The 14,920-nt window shown below is 44.3% G+C and overlaps 1 protein-coding gene across 2 annotated transcripts; it reads left to right on the forward strand.

Annotated features, from left to right (window-relative positions):
• The first annotated feature begins 65 nt into the window (after positions 1–65).
• Armt1 (acidic residue methyltransferase 1) lies at positions 66–8,463 on the forward strand. 2 transcript variants are annotated; one of them, XM_005065887.4, is made up of 5 exons: positions 66–260; positions 3,251–3,356; positions 4,088–4,332; positions 4,813–4,975; positions 6,771–8,463. In XM_005065887.4, the coding sequence occupies exons 1-5, from the start codon at positions 220–222 to the stop codon at positions 7,533–7,535; spliced, it is 1,320 nt and encodes a 439-aa protein (XP_005065944.2). In that variant the 5' UTR covers positions 66–219; the 3' UTR covers positions 7,536–8,463. The 2 variants fall into 2 exon arrangements, with proteins under 2 accessions (XP_005065944.2, XP_040614165.1); XM_040758231.1 differs by lacking the exon at positions 66–260 and adding an exon at positions 332–580.
• The last annotated feature ends 6,457 nt before the right edge of the window (positions 8,464–14,920 follow it).

The raw sequence follows: 14,920 nt of genomic DNA on the forward strand, positions 1-14,920 counted from the left end.
TTTCCTCTCTTCCGCTGAGCCGGCCGACGCCTCCGGTCCTCTCGGGCTTCCGCTCGCGTAGCCGGAAGGCTCTGGGGCCCCGTGCTCTGTCCCTGGCCGCCGCACCAAATAAAGTTTTCGAATTCAAAGGCGCCTTTTTTTTTTAAAGCCCCAGCGCTCCCTTTCTGGGCCCGGAGGCAGCGACCGGTGAACCGTCCGTGGTGTCGCCTGTCGCCGGCGATGGCCGAGTCCCCGGCGTTTCTCTCCGCTCAGGACGAGGGGTGCGTGTCGCTTTTCCTCTCGCGCACTCGTGAGGAAAAGCCGGGCTGGGTGGGGAAAGCCGTGGGCGGTCGGGGGCGCCTGCCCGCCGCGCTCGCCAGCACCATCAGCACCTGCTGTGTCGCGTCTTCCTCGCCGTCACGTGTTGCCGGCGTTTGGGAACCTGAGGCAGGAGGATTGCTGCGAGTTGAGGCCAAGCTCGCCCGAGTCGCGAGTTCAAGGCCCCCCTGGGATCGGTTAGGGAAAGCCCGTCTCAGACTCAACCAGGGAGGAGGAATAGCACTGCCGGGGGCAGGAATTTAGGACGCCTGCCTACTGAGAGGTGCGCACTGCTGGTGTGGGTCAAACTAATATCCCCAAACATTTAAAAATGCCGCGTGTGCGCGCGCCGTTAAACGCGAGGGAGGTCAGAGAACAGCTCTGTGGGTGTGTTTTTTAAACTAGTCTAGTGCCTCTGGGAAAGCAAACCTGTGGACAAAGGGGGATCACAGTATCCTTGGCTTTGAGAGCTAAGTTATAATAAGAGCAAAGATAATACAATATCCAGTTGCATTGGTGAAGTATCCATTTTTAAAAGTTTTTTTTTGACACTGAGCTATTGAACTGTGTGGTAGAGGAAGACCCTGAACTCCAGACAATGCTGTCTCCACCATAAGTGCTGGCACTATAGAAGTGAGCCACCATACCAGGCTCCAAATTCATACTGGGAATAATTTATTCGTTGACTGATTGAATTTTTTGGTTTCTCAAGACAGGGTTTCTCTGTCTGTCTGTCTGTCTGTCTGTCCTGGAACTCATTTTGTAGACCAGACTGGCCTGGAACTCACAGAGATCTACCACCCCTGCCTCCCCAGTGCTGGGATTAAAGGTGCCTGGATGAAATACTTTATTTTTAAATAATTTAATTCGAGCCGGGCGTTGGTGGCGCACGCCTTTAATCCCAGCACTCGGGAGGCAGAGGCAGGCGAATCTCTGTGAGTTCGAGACCAGCCTGGACTACCAAGCGAGTTCCAGGACAGCCTCCAAAGCCACAGAGAAACCCTGTCTCGAAAAACCAAAATAATAATAATAATAATAATAATAATAATAATTTAATTCATTTATATGTATGGGAGGGTAGCACATGTGACATCATGTATTAGTGGAGGTCAAAGGACAGCTTGTGTAGGGAGTCTGCTTTCTCCTTCTACCTTGTGGGTTCTGGGGATTGAACTCAGGTGACCACAGTTGGTGGCAGATGCCTTCCCAACTGAGCCCTCTCACCAGCTCTTGAGATGGTTTCTTCAAGACGCTTAGATGTGGCCTTGCCAAGACACAGCAGATTGCAGCCAGAGAGACATGTCTGTGCCTCCAGAAGTAAGCTGCCACTGTTTGGGGAACCCTGCCTCTAGGAGACCCTGACTTCATCCTAATCCTGATTTCTCACCAGAGTGGAGGAGGACTCGGTGGTGGGGTGTGCGTAATAGAAACATAAGGCATTCCAGTCATCTCCCGAAAGCACTGCTGCTTTTTGTTTTTGCTGCCTTAGATTGGGTCACACTCCCCATCCCCTTTGACAGTATTAGTGATTGCTAAACTTTCAGTTCTAGTCCTGGGAGTTAAGAAGCATTTCGAAGCTCCTCAGAGTCCAAATGGGTTTTTGCAGGTTTTTTGTTTTGTTTTGTTTTGTTTTGTTTTGTTTTTCCTTTTTAATCCTTAAAGGTTTCATACTTACCATTCAAGGAAGCCGGCTAAAGAAATGCTTAAGCCCAGTATTTTAAAAGCCAGAATGAGGCACCTGAGTTTGCAGAAAATAGTAAATTAAATTTAACAGAGATGATTAGAGCAGAGAAACTCATCAGCTAGGCACTGTACCCTGTACATAGTTAATGTTCCAGGGGCCAGACAGAGGGCTCAGCCATCAAGGGTGAGGACCCTTGTGAGGACCCAGTCTGGTGGTTCACAACTACCTGTAACTCTAGCTCCAGGCCTCTTACCCCAGCAGGCAGGCACACACACACACACACACACACACACACACACACACACACAATTAAAAATCATGAAAATGGGCTTGCATGTCCATAGAGAAAACATGTAAATCTTGTGTTTCTTTAAATGTCTAGTCAAAATGTCTTTGTATTTTGATGCAAGAATAGGTTTTCCTCATCTCTGTCTTTCGTCATTCTTTGATAGTTGTGTGAAGTCTCTACTTCTTCAACAGGAAGGAGAGGCTATCGTGCATTTATGTTTCGGGTCAGTAATAGTTCTCTGTGTAGAGCAGGCAGTGAGGGAAGCCTTTGGGGGGGGGGATGAAATAACCAAGAGTTAGACAAGAGAGAAACAGATTGTAAGTATTTCTCGTTGTTCTGCTCGCCCAGCCACCTAGCACCGAGAGGCACTTCTACACCTTTTTGTCTTTCTAAGTAGAGGAAATCCCTTCGTGATAGACCCAGGACCAGTTTGATAGCAAGGCCAGTTCTTTCCTGAACTTAGACATTGTTTCTGAGTTAGGGACGGAAAATGAATAGAATAGAAAGCAAAAGATTAAAGAGAGTTCTGGGCAGAATCGGGTATTATAGTCTGCTTAGCTCATGACATTAGAGGGATTTTCAAACGTTCTTGTGCCTTTCTGTCTCTGTCTTTTGCCCCCTCCCTCCCTCCCACCCTCCCTCCCTCCCTCCCTCCCTCCCTCCCTCCCAGTCTTATATATTCCAGAATGGCCTTAAACCACTGACCCTCCTGCCTCTAGGGCTACAGTGGTGCCCTCTGTGTTTTAGCCAGGGGCTTCATCCATGCATTCATGCAAGCCTGGGGGACTCTACCAACTCATCAAATTCCCAGTCCCGCATCTCTTTATAAAGTGGGTAAAACTGGTTTGCTTTCATAATTGTACACAAGGAAATTTGAATCCAAATGAGGCATTCGAGAAGCTAAAATTGGGCGTGTCTTCTAGTGTTAGGGCTGCATATGTGACTTGGTGATGTCAGTGTCATGTGCCTCTCTTTCCTAGGTCGTTTGCATATCTTACCGTTAAGGACAGACTACCACAGATCTTAACCAAGGCTATCGATACATTGCATCGACATAGAAGTGAATTTTTTGAAAAACATGGACAGGTAAGAATTATGTCTTTAGTTTTGTGTTATTTCTCATGAGAATAACAGTATCCATGGAAGGACACTGTTGTCGTGTAAAGATTCATATCTGGCACAAATACTTACCTGCTTTTCTGTATGTTGAGGGCAGCAGCTTCTGGTTTAGATGTGTTGTGTGCGAATAGTTTAGTCTCAGGAAACCTCAGTGGACCTTGTCTTGTAAATGAAGCTGTTGACGTCTCCGACGAGCCTTTTTAGATTTCAGACCTAGCTGTATTACAGCACTTGCATTTCTAGTTTGAGATCTTGAGTCCCAGAAGTGTAAAACTCACAGTGACGGCATCTGTCACTGACCTGGGACTTAGGGAGTAGGGATATAGACTGGAGAGCTGCCAGGAGAAACTCGGGAGTCCAGGTTTCCTGTCCGGTCATGTCAGTCAAAGGGTGTGCAAGTGAGAAAGATACAGGGGCTGTGGTCCCCTTCCCTCAGTGTGTTGGTTAGCCTTCTGAAAATGCTCCGGAGCCAGGTCTTAGGAAATAGGAAAGAGAGGTTATTGAGTCACACCAAGGCGAAGATGAGATCTGTGTAATATCTATAAGATCATATAAAAGGCAAAGGGCGGGTTTAAAATACTGTGTTTTTCTTTCTTCACTTTAGGTCTGTAGAGTATGCTACCTTAAAGGAATATACATGCGTGTGTGCAACCAAAAACACAGCCAAGTTTTCTCTTTGTCCCTTTGTACTTTCATAGGAAGGAATGGAAGCTGAAAAGAAAGCCATCTCTCTTCTTTCTAAATTGCGGAATGAGGTACAGACCGATAAACCGATTATCCGCTTGGCGGATAAATGGGTTGACACTGACATATGGAATCAGTACCTGGAACACGAGCAGAGTCTATTGGATGAGAGCGATGGGGAGCCACACTGGTTCTTCTCGCCCTGGTTGTTTGTAGAGTGCTACATGTATCGGAGGATTCATGAAGCCGTCATCCAGAGGCAAGTTTACAAGTGTTAGTAATCGAATAGCTCAGCAGGGGCCAACAGGATGGCTCAGCAGATAAGGGGCTTGCTGCCAAAAGCGAGGGATCCACATGGTGGAAGGAGAGAATGAACTATGGAAAGTTGTCTTCTTTTTTTTGTTGTTGTTTGTTTGTTTTTTTAGACAGAGTTTCTCTGTGTAGCTTTGGAGTCTGGCCTGGAACTCGCTCTGTAGACCAGGCTGGCCTCGAACTCACAGAGATCCACCTGCCTCTGCCTCCCGAGTGCTGGGATTAAAGGCGTGCGCCACCAACGCCCGGCTGAGACTTATCTTTGTGTGACTGTTGGTACTGTGTCTCATGTCTGTCAGAGCTGGTTGTCAAGAATGGCAATCATTCTTCTCGTTAGGGAGCTGCTGTCACCCAGGTGTGGGAGTTTTGTTGTTGTTTGTTTTTTAAAAGGACTCACATAAATGCTTACAGTTTCCTCCTCCCTCAGTCCACCAATCCATGACTTCGATGTATTTAAAGAAAGCAAAGATGAGAACTTCTTTGAGTCTCAAGAGTCCATCGATGCTCTGTGCATGCACTTGGAGCAGCTGAAACCAGCCAGAGACCTCCACAAGGACCAGCTAAAGGACGAGCTTTTTAAACTTCTGCAGGTATCTAGATGGCTTTATGATAGTCTGCAATTAGTACTGAGTGTTAGTTTATGCAGCTGTTAATTTACACAGTTATTTGTACTTCAGTAACACATGTGTTACAATACCTTTTTTGGCTACTTTATTTTAATTTTGTTTCTTTTATTTGGTGTTTGTCTCTCTGAACTGTCCTTTATGTCAGTCTGAGATTTAAAGAGAACGAGAACACTGCACAGCTCATGACTCCTTATAGCTCACTCTTTCAGGAAGTAGTTCTTTCTCCTGTGTCATTGTCCCTTAAGTAGACCAAACTCTAAAGGGGAAGGAGCTAGCCGTCTGCTGGTCTCTCTGTGACTGTTCAAGTGCTTCCTAGGCACAGGGTCACAGAAAAAGAAAATGACTGTCTTTTCTGTCCCTGCACTCATATATATATATATATTTTTTATGTATATATTTATTATATATTTTATTATATTTTTTATTATATTTTTATTATAATATATTATATAATATATATATTATTTTTTATTTTTTGGCATGTTTTGAGACAGAGTCTCACTCCGTAGCCCAGACTGGTCTGTAATTCATATAGTGCAGACTAGCCTCAAGCTCACAGCAGTCCTCCTGCCTCAGCCTGTCAAGTGCTGGGATTACAGGTGTGAGTTGCCACTCCCGGCCTAGAACTTGTGATTTGGAGGGAATACAGATGGTGACCCAAGATGGGGTGAAAGACTTGTGCAGGGCTAGAAGGTCTTAGCTCAGCTAGAGACATTGTCACATAAGCCACTGTACACGTGACCCTGGCAAGCTGTAGCAAATCAGCTAGAGACATTGTCACATAAGCCACTGTACACGTGACCCTGGCAAGCTGTAGCAAATCAGCTAGAGACATTGTCACATAAGCCACTGTATGCATGACACTCACAAGCTGCAGCAAATGTGCCTTGGACACGTCGTTTACCTTGGGTTTCTACATTTGTTTATGGGACATAAACGAGGTGTCCAAGGCACATTTGCTTCACACTAGCCATTTTACTGAATGCTTCTACAGCCAAGACTGGTGTGCTATGACATGCATTACAGCAATCCAGGTGGGCAGAGGCCTCTGTTCTCATTTCCACTGCAGAATCTGAGCCCTGAGGGACCTTGATTGCTGATGATCTGTAATAGAAGATGTTGGATTTTGAATACAGGTCTCACTCCAAGCCTGCAGGACATGGGATTATATAGGCTAAAAACCATAGAATTACATATTGTTTTCTAGAAAACAGTGTTGAGCATTATTTCAGTATACAGCTAAATAAGCAGATGACTACATTGGGCCTGTGGTTAGCATCACCGTGTTGTAGGGGTTAGGTCTTGAGACGTCCTTGTGTCCAGTGTCCATTAGCAAGCAAACAAAAGAGCTACATGTCAGAAGTGCCTTCCGTCTTCCTAAGGTTGTCATTCTCAGACGTGCCCTCCTATGGTTGCACAATCTGTACAGAGAAGAAGGGCGGTTTGGAGATGAGAAGAAGAGAACATTGCTTTTTCTCTTGACTTCCAGTTATGGAATACATTCTGACCCTCTCTCTCACAGCAGCTGATGTTTTAACATCTGTGTAGGTACTAATGGTTCTTAAATTTATCATATATCATTGCTTTACCTTACTAAACACAGTATTGTGCAAATATATTATATGTCATTGGAGAAAATAGATTTGGTGGACATTTTAAGAATTCTGTAGAAATAGGAATATTCTGGATGCCTTCCTGTACAGTGGAGTTTTTGTTGGTTATGGAAGGGTAATGACTTTTTTTTTTCTTTCCATTTCAGATCTCCCTCTGGGGGAATAAGTGTGACTTGTCTCTATCAGGCGGAAAAAGCAGTTCCCAGAAGACCGATGTCATGAACTCTTTGGAAGGCCTAAAGCCATTCATTCTGATAAACGACACAGAGTCTCTTTGGGCATTGCTCAGTAAATACAAGAAAACAGCAAAACCGCCTGTAGTTAGAGTAGACATCGTTCTGGATAATTCTGGCTTTGAACTCATCACAGATCTAGTACTCTCTGACTTCTTGTTATCCTCTGAGTTAGCTACTGAGATTCATTTTCACGGAAAAAGTATCCCATGGTTTGTGTCTGACGTAACTGTGCGTGACTTTAATTGGATACTTGAACATGTGAGGAGTAGCAGTCAGAAGTCCATGGCCACCTGTGGTGCCGACTGGGAAAACCATGTTAAAATGGGCAGATGGATTTACCACGATCATATATTTTGGACTCTGCCTCACCCATATTGCGAGATGCCCCAGGTTGCCCCTGACTTGTATGCTGAACTACAAAAGGCACACCTCATTTTATTCAAGGGGGATTTGAATTATAGGAAGCTGATGAGTGACAGAAAATGGGAGTTTACCATTCCGTTCCATCAGGCCCTGTGTGGCTTCCACCCGGCACCTCTGTGTAGCATAAGAACATTAAAGTGTGAGCTTCAGGTTGGTCTACAGCCCGGTGAGGCTGAGCGGCTCATGGCTTCTGATCCCCACTGGCTGACCACCGGCAAGTATGGAATATTTCAGTTTGATGGCCCACTTTGACTCTGCTCAGGAATTCCCAGTTAATCTCCTCTCGGCCCCAGAAAAACAGTGCGTGGATCTAGTCCTGACTTTCAGCAGCCTGGGGAGCCCCATTTTCTCAGCTCCTGTGCTACCTTACACTGTAGATGATGCTTCCTTGGGACAATTTCCCCATTGCCACATTTGGGAAAGACAGGGTTTTAAGCTAATGACACTCTGCTGGGATTTTAATCACTATTTCAAGCTAAATGCATACTTTCAAGTGGTTTTAATGAACTCAGTTTTAATTGCAGAGAATGCAAAATGAATGTGAATTCTGCTTTTTAAGTTAGTTTAATCCTGTTTTGTTTCTTCCTTAAACAGGACAATTATTTACTATTGTAAGAAGCAAACATTATTTAACTTAGTTCTGGCTCTTGAACTAAGGGTCTAGTGAGCACATGCCCCGTAACAGCTCTACAGGGAGGCATGTCTGTGATGCTTGAATACACAGAGACAGAATTACCTCAGACCTGCACTGCAGCTGCTCTCTTGCATGCATCTAAGTCTTAAATGCCTGTCTGCTTGCCTGACTTTGCATTTTGACTGACCTGTGGTAGGGGTCAAAGCACAAACTGAGCATTGTGAAACAGGCGGTGTTTAATGAAGTACAAGCACAGAAGCTTTTATTCTCCATAGAGGCCCACGTTGAAGTCACCACCACACAGGTGCCCAGACAAACACAGCTTCCGTTTGCAGACGCAGAAGAGTGTGTCAGATGGAAAAGCTTGTTTGGCATTGTTTTTGATACTGCCAGTCGGAGCTCATTCTTTATATTACACATCGTGTTGTTCCTCACCTCAGCCGTCAGAGTCAGCAAATTCATGCCACTTTGTTTAGAAACAACAGATTGGAAACAAACCTGGGAATATTTTACTGTACTGGAATAATAAAATGAATTTTACTGAGAGCTCTCACTGGTTTTAATTTTCTTATGGGACAGACCAACAGGAGAAGACAGACAATGAGGTCTGCACTGTGTGTATTTTGACTATTACCTGAAGTTGTGAGATAGTGTGACGTAAATGAAGATGAACTCTGCTCTTGCTCAGTCTTGGAATCTGCCTTGGTGATCAGGGCAAGCATAGCATAGAGAGAGGTGCATGTCCTCATACATTTTGGGGACTTGAATTCCTGCATAGGTTTCTTGCAGTAACATTACAATGATTTGTGATGGGGGAAGTCCTTCTGTGTATATGTTTGTCTTATTGGTTGGTAAATAAAGCACTGTTGGCCAATAGGGAAGTAAGATAGGTGGGACTAGGAGAGGTGGAGGATTCTGGGAAACAGGCACAGTCAGTCATGGACATGAGAGGAGTAAGAGGTCCGGACTCTTTCTCTAGTAAGAGGAGACCACATGTAAAACTCAGATTAGCATAATTTAGTCAGAGCTAGCCAATAAGAAACCATAGCAAACAGTCAACAGCTCCATAATTAATATAGTGTCTTGTGTGTTCATTTGGGACTGATGCAGCTCTGGGACCAGGCTGGGGGGAAGAATGCTTGTTACAGATTTACAGATTTGGCATTAGGCAGAATGGAAACTAACAGTCGGGAAGAGGAAAACACATGAGAATTGGTTAATGGAGCAAAAAAAAAAAAGTCACATTGTAGGAAAACCTTTCTATGAAAATAGGAAGCTTCTCATTCAACCAGCCTTTGCTTGGATGTTACACATAGTAAATTAATGGAAAAGAAGATTACTGTAAACTTTCCCTAATGTATTAATTGTGAGTATATCAAGTGATTTTTTTTAAATTGAGTGGACTTAAATGAATAACTTTTTTGGGCTATCTTCATTTAAGAAGACAAAAATTGAGCTGGGTGGTGATGGCGCACAGCTTTAGTCCCAGCTCTTGGGAGGCAGACGCAGGTGGATCTCTGAGTTTGAGGCCAACCTGGTCTATAGAATGACCAGGGCTACACAGAGAAACCCTGTCTTGAGAAAACCATTAAAAAATAAAAATAAGCCAGGCAGTGGTGGCGCACGCCTTTAATCCCCAGCACTCGGGAAGCAGAGGCAGGCAGATCTCTGTGAGTTTGAGGCCAGCCTGGTCTACAAAGTGAGTTCCAGGACAGCCTCCAAAGCCACAGAGAAACCCTGTCTCAAAAAAAACAACAATAAAAAAAAAACAACAAAAAAACCAGACAGCAATCCCAATGCTAGGCTCAGGGTGGCCTAGGACTCATTGTATAGACTAGGCTAATGTCAAACTCGTAACAATCCTCCTGTCTCAGCCTCTAAGGGCTGGGATGATGACCATGTGTGACCATGCCCAGCTGAACAGAGGATTTTAAGTTACAGACACAAGGTTATCCAGTTAGTCAATGAATCAAAATTTAAACTCCAATCTGCTGGAATCCAAAACTCTATTTTTTTAAGCTACTTCATTTTAGCATACTTTATAGCCACGTGATTATTTTAAATTAGTAAATACACTAACAGTGGCAATGCTAGGCAGGGTTCTGGATGTAAGCCACACTGAGTTTCAAATTCATTACAGCCTCACATGTTCCCCAATGATGACCAACGGTGGACAGACGGAGGCTGGTGTTTTGGTAACGTTGCAGTTAGACATGGCTTGGCACATGTGAATTACTGGATTTTTGCAGTGTGCTGAACACCACATGAGATGCAAGCCTTCTCTAAGATCTTCAGTGTAGACAGCCCCACCATGAGCAACTCCCACCATGAGAAGACACATCTCATGTTTCAGGCCACAAGCAGCTGGAAGCCAGTGGGGGAAGAAAAAGGAAATTATTTGGGGATGGGGGGACAGATGGAAGCGATTTGACAAAGATGAACTGGCTTACTCTTCTAGCCAAAGTGATGCTAATAATTTTTTTTTTTTTTTTTTTTGCTTTCGTGGTGAAATCCAAAATTTTGCTCATGTAAATGATCCTGATTCCAGCTTGGCCTTTGACAATATTACGGACAAATTATTTAAAACGAAGTGAGGTACATTTTTATGTTTGTCTGTGAAGGAAACTCTAGTTAGTGTTTCCTTTGATTCTCAGACACCTTGGCTTGAGCTGCTGAAGCCCAGTAAAAGTAGAAAATGAACTTGATTGTCATCAAGATGGGTCCGATTCAGAGTTGAGAAGTTGGGCTAGGACCCAAGTCCTATTCCAATAGTAATTAACAATGCACTTTCAGATAGAGTACATGGTTTAAGTGTTCGGTTATTTTTGGAATTGTCTTTTATACATAAACACTAAACTCACCTTTAGCTCGGTTTATAATTTTAGTATCCGATTGCTTGTGTGTTTTTGGTTGTGGTGTTTGTTTGCTTGCTTGCCATGCACCAAACAGAATGGTCCTATTTACCCTTTTTGCTTGAAAGTTCGTGTGTATTAAAAGAAATTCCACATCCTTTTTCCCAGTTAGTGTCATTTTTCCTCATGGAAAACTCCTGTAAGATGATATAATGATTGGTGTCAGTATTTATGGATGTGTCTGTAGGGAAAAGGGACCAGCCAAAGAAACACACCCTGAGCAGAGCCAAAGAAACACACTTTGGCCCTGAAACCAGAGCCAAATTTGACCCTAACCCTGTGCAGAAAACTAACCAATCCTCGAGTAGGAGCACTAGCCAATGTTGGGCCCCAACCCCACAGGGTCTCTGTGAGTTGCTGGTCAGCCTACAAGTGCAACTTGTTTTCCAGTCCAAGTGCTTCCTGTTTTCTAGTCCTGGCTTACTGCCCTGGCCTTGACCCTCTGACATCAACATTCAGCAGGAGAAAAACACGATCTCTTCTACCTGGGGTTTTTCCACTGTGCTGTAAACCTGTATATAAAGCTCCTCCCTCCTACAAGGGAGAGACCTCTTATCACTTGCAATGAAGATACACACACACACATTCTCCTGGCAATAAAGGCAACACATGCATTCTCTTAGTACAAACAGCGGGACATCTTGTCTCTCTTTTCCTGATACCTCGGAGTTGCTTGTGGCACTGCAAGCCAATGTGAGCTCAGCATTAAAATCTGACCAACTCCCACCTGAAAGCCCTATATAAACCCTGTGTCTGTGCAGCTTGTGGCAGAGGGCAGCCAGTCTCCTGAATTCTTCCCTTCCAATAAACTCCTTCGATGAGCTTTGGGTGAAGACCTTCTTTTGCAGCAGAGCAGAGATGACCCTGAGCAGAGGGGAGCGAGCAGGGCTGTAACACTTTTGCAGGGGAAACCTTCCCTTGGCAGAGCTGAGTTGTTGCACTCCACACTCCATTCTCAGGGGAACAGAGCTGAACTGTAGCAACTTCGCCAGGGAAACCCTCTCCTGCTGGAGAAAAACTGCTACACTGGGCGAACATCCCCAGCTGGAAGACCCTCTCCTGCCAAAGCAGAGCAGATACACTAGGGAAGCCTTTCCCTGAGGCAAGGCTGTAAGCAGCTAAATTTACTGTGGCTTGTGGTAGTCCTTGGCTCCCGAGCTCCAGGATACCGTTCCATCGGAGCTGTGTAACACTCAGTATTCTGTGACTCCAGAGTGCCAGAATACCTGTCCCACCTGATCCTTCTGAAATGCCTACAGTGACTGGGGGGGCGGTCATCTTGATTATGTTAATTAAGGCAGGAAGAACCGTCCACTTGTGGACTCTTTATTGTTTTAGAGGCGGTGGGACCTGGAGCCAATAAACCAGGCAGACTAAAGTCTCATGCAATAGCCAGTTTTACTCAGAACACCAGATGATTTATATTCTGAGGCCAGAGAAGAGTCACATGATCATAGTGTACAATCACAAGGACGAGCAGCACGTGGCAAACACATTCTTCCATAGAGGTGTACAAACAAGTAACAGTAGCCAGTTGTAATGAATAATCTGAAGTAAACTCACTCCTATCCGATACACCTGTGAAGGGCACGAAGCACAAATCAAGAACAGTTGCGTGGCGTTGAAGAAACTCGACTCGTTTCCTGGAGTGCTTGTGAGCTAGCAGGGGATCTCGGACTGGAGAAGAAAGGGAGGTAAGTGGAGGCATGCACGCGGTAGCTGATGCTTCCGTCTCAGATGCGCGTGATTGGCTGCCGCGCACTCTCAGATGCACCGTGATTCGCTGCCGTGCCTTCCTGGTGCCTCGAATCCTCCACCATGAAGGTGAGCTAACAGAACCCCTCTCCCTCAGGTTACACTTCTCAGGGTATTTTCTTTCAGTGACAAGAAAGTCTACTGAGACACATCTTTCCTGCGCAGGGGAGAGGGACCCATAGTACTGCACAAGGTGTTTTTGGAAGCTTAGCAGTCTGGGTGTTTTTTTTTCCCGGCCGAACTTACAAGTCATGTATTTGACTTTTTGCTTGTATCCGAACGGTCAGAGTTCAAGGTCACACCTAACTTCGTTTTGTGACCAGCAAAACAGTTGGCCACACTATGACTGTGTTAGAAAAAAATGAAACTGTGAATTTATGCTTTTGCCTTGGGGCAAGCTGCTTTTCGTGTTTTGTGACTGGGAGTGAATACTTAGGTGCCTAAGGACTGATTCAGAGATCCGTGGGCTCATGGGAGGTCCAAATGGCTGTCTCAAGGCTCCAGCACATAAGACTTCCCGGGAAGCCATTTTCTAGCCTGTCATCAAAATATTACTGGTAACATAAAAGTCAAAATGGCTACAGAATGGGCAGGAAGAGCAAAAAAGATCTCCTTTGAGTCAGTGGTTTTACCAACAGGGCCAAATTGTCACACAGAGATTATGCTGGGAACTGAAGTCACCAGAAGGAACAATTTTCCAGGCTCTGAAAATACCTTGGAAAGTTTGAGAAATATCAGTTTGGCCAGTTTACCGCTTGACCTGGACATTCCAATGCGCTTGCAAAATATACAAGCACCCTGATTTGTGCTGGATTTGCCTCAACCCACCTTATGTCCCTCAACGAATTCTAAACGTGCCCTCCCATTTCTCCAAGTTCCCCTTCCCTGTGTCAGAAACCAGGTCGGGTTTACTTGAGCTGTGTCCTCCATTTGCCCATCTCCTCTGCACCCCCGCCCCCCCAAAAACTGTCTTTGTTTTTTTTTTAATATTTTATTTATTTATTGTGTATACAGTCTTCTGCTAGCATACCAGCAGAGGGCACCAGATCTCATTCATGTGGTTGCCGGGAATTGAACCCTGGTCCTCTGGAAGAACAGTCAGTGCTCTTAACCACTGAGCCGCCATCTTTCCAACCCTGGTTTTTTTTTGTTTGTTTGTTTGTTTGTTTGTTTGTTTTTTAAGAAAACTTCCTTGCCGGGTGGTGGTGGTGGTGGTGGTGCATGCTTTTAATCCCAGCACTCGGGAGGCAGAAGCAGGTGGATCTCTGTGACTTCGAGGCCAGGCTGGACCAACAGCCTCCAAAACAATACAGAGAAACACTGTCTCGTAAAAACCAAAAAAAAAAAAAAAAAAAGAAAAAGAAAAAGAAAAAAAGAAAACTTCCTTGATCATATTTTCAAATCACTCTATTACCTTGAATTATGCTTTATCATTTAGCAACTTTGCAATAAGTGTATTATGCCTTTTCCTTTTGAAATCTCACCATTTCTCATTGATCTGAATCCAACTTACCACTCTCTGTTCGACTCACTGGCTTTCTGATCAATACTCGTGTTGAGCAGGCTGATCTATCAAATGAAATAAAAGAACTCAGCGCCTTATGTCTCGGATGAAACTTCTAGAGCCATGTCAAGAAACCCGGGGAAGACTCAAGGGCTTTCCTATTTTTAAAGTCATTATCTGATTACCAAACTTTCTGTATCTTGCTTCCTTTATCTTCCTTTATCTTCTCTTTTAATAAGTTTTATTGGCCAAGTAAATTCATGACTGGTAATGCAAATTTATAAATAGATTTAATTGAGATCAACCTATGAATCAGTAGAAGATAAGGATCTTTTCCAAAAAAACTTAGATCAATTTATTATTTGGGTATTTCTGGGAGGGATAAAGGAGATATAGACATGTGGTTGTCTAATCAACAATTGCTTATAATATCTGGTCTCTTGGGAATCAGACAAACCATCAGAAGGGTTTGGAATGCTGCTCTGTAACCCTTGGCAGGAACTTAGAGTCAGCACAAGCAGTGTGAGCACAGAAGTTTGCCCTCATGGTTTTTTAAAAAACGACAACTGCTTTTTGTTTGGAAGTTGGCACAATTTTAAAAGCATCGCAGAACATGTCTAAAATGGGGTCAGGAATATCCCACACTCCTCTCAACCCCACTCGGAGCCATGAGATTTTTCCAAAATGATAAGGACATTTGAAGGTTCAGAAACAGCTGGGGCTTCTGCTTAACTTTAGAAACCAACTTCTCTTTTAACCAATGCTTGGTTGATTTTCTTCATGTTTTGAGGAACTTTTAACTTTGCTCCATTGGGAACTTGTGGTGGCAAGA

Source organism: Mesocricetus auratus, unplaced genomic scaffold (assembly GCF_017639785.1).
Source record: "Mesocricetus auratus isolate SY011 unplaced genomic scaffold, BCM_Maur_2.0 Super-Scaffold_100018, whole genome shotgun sequence".
NCBI lineage: Eukaryota > Metazoa > Chordata > Mammalia > Rodentia > Cricetidae > Mesocricetus > Mesocricetus auratus.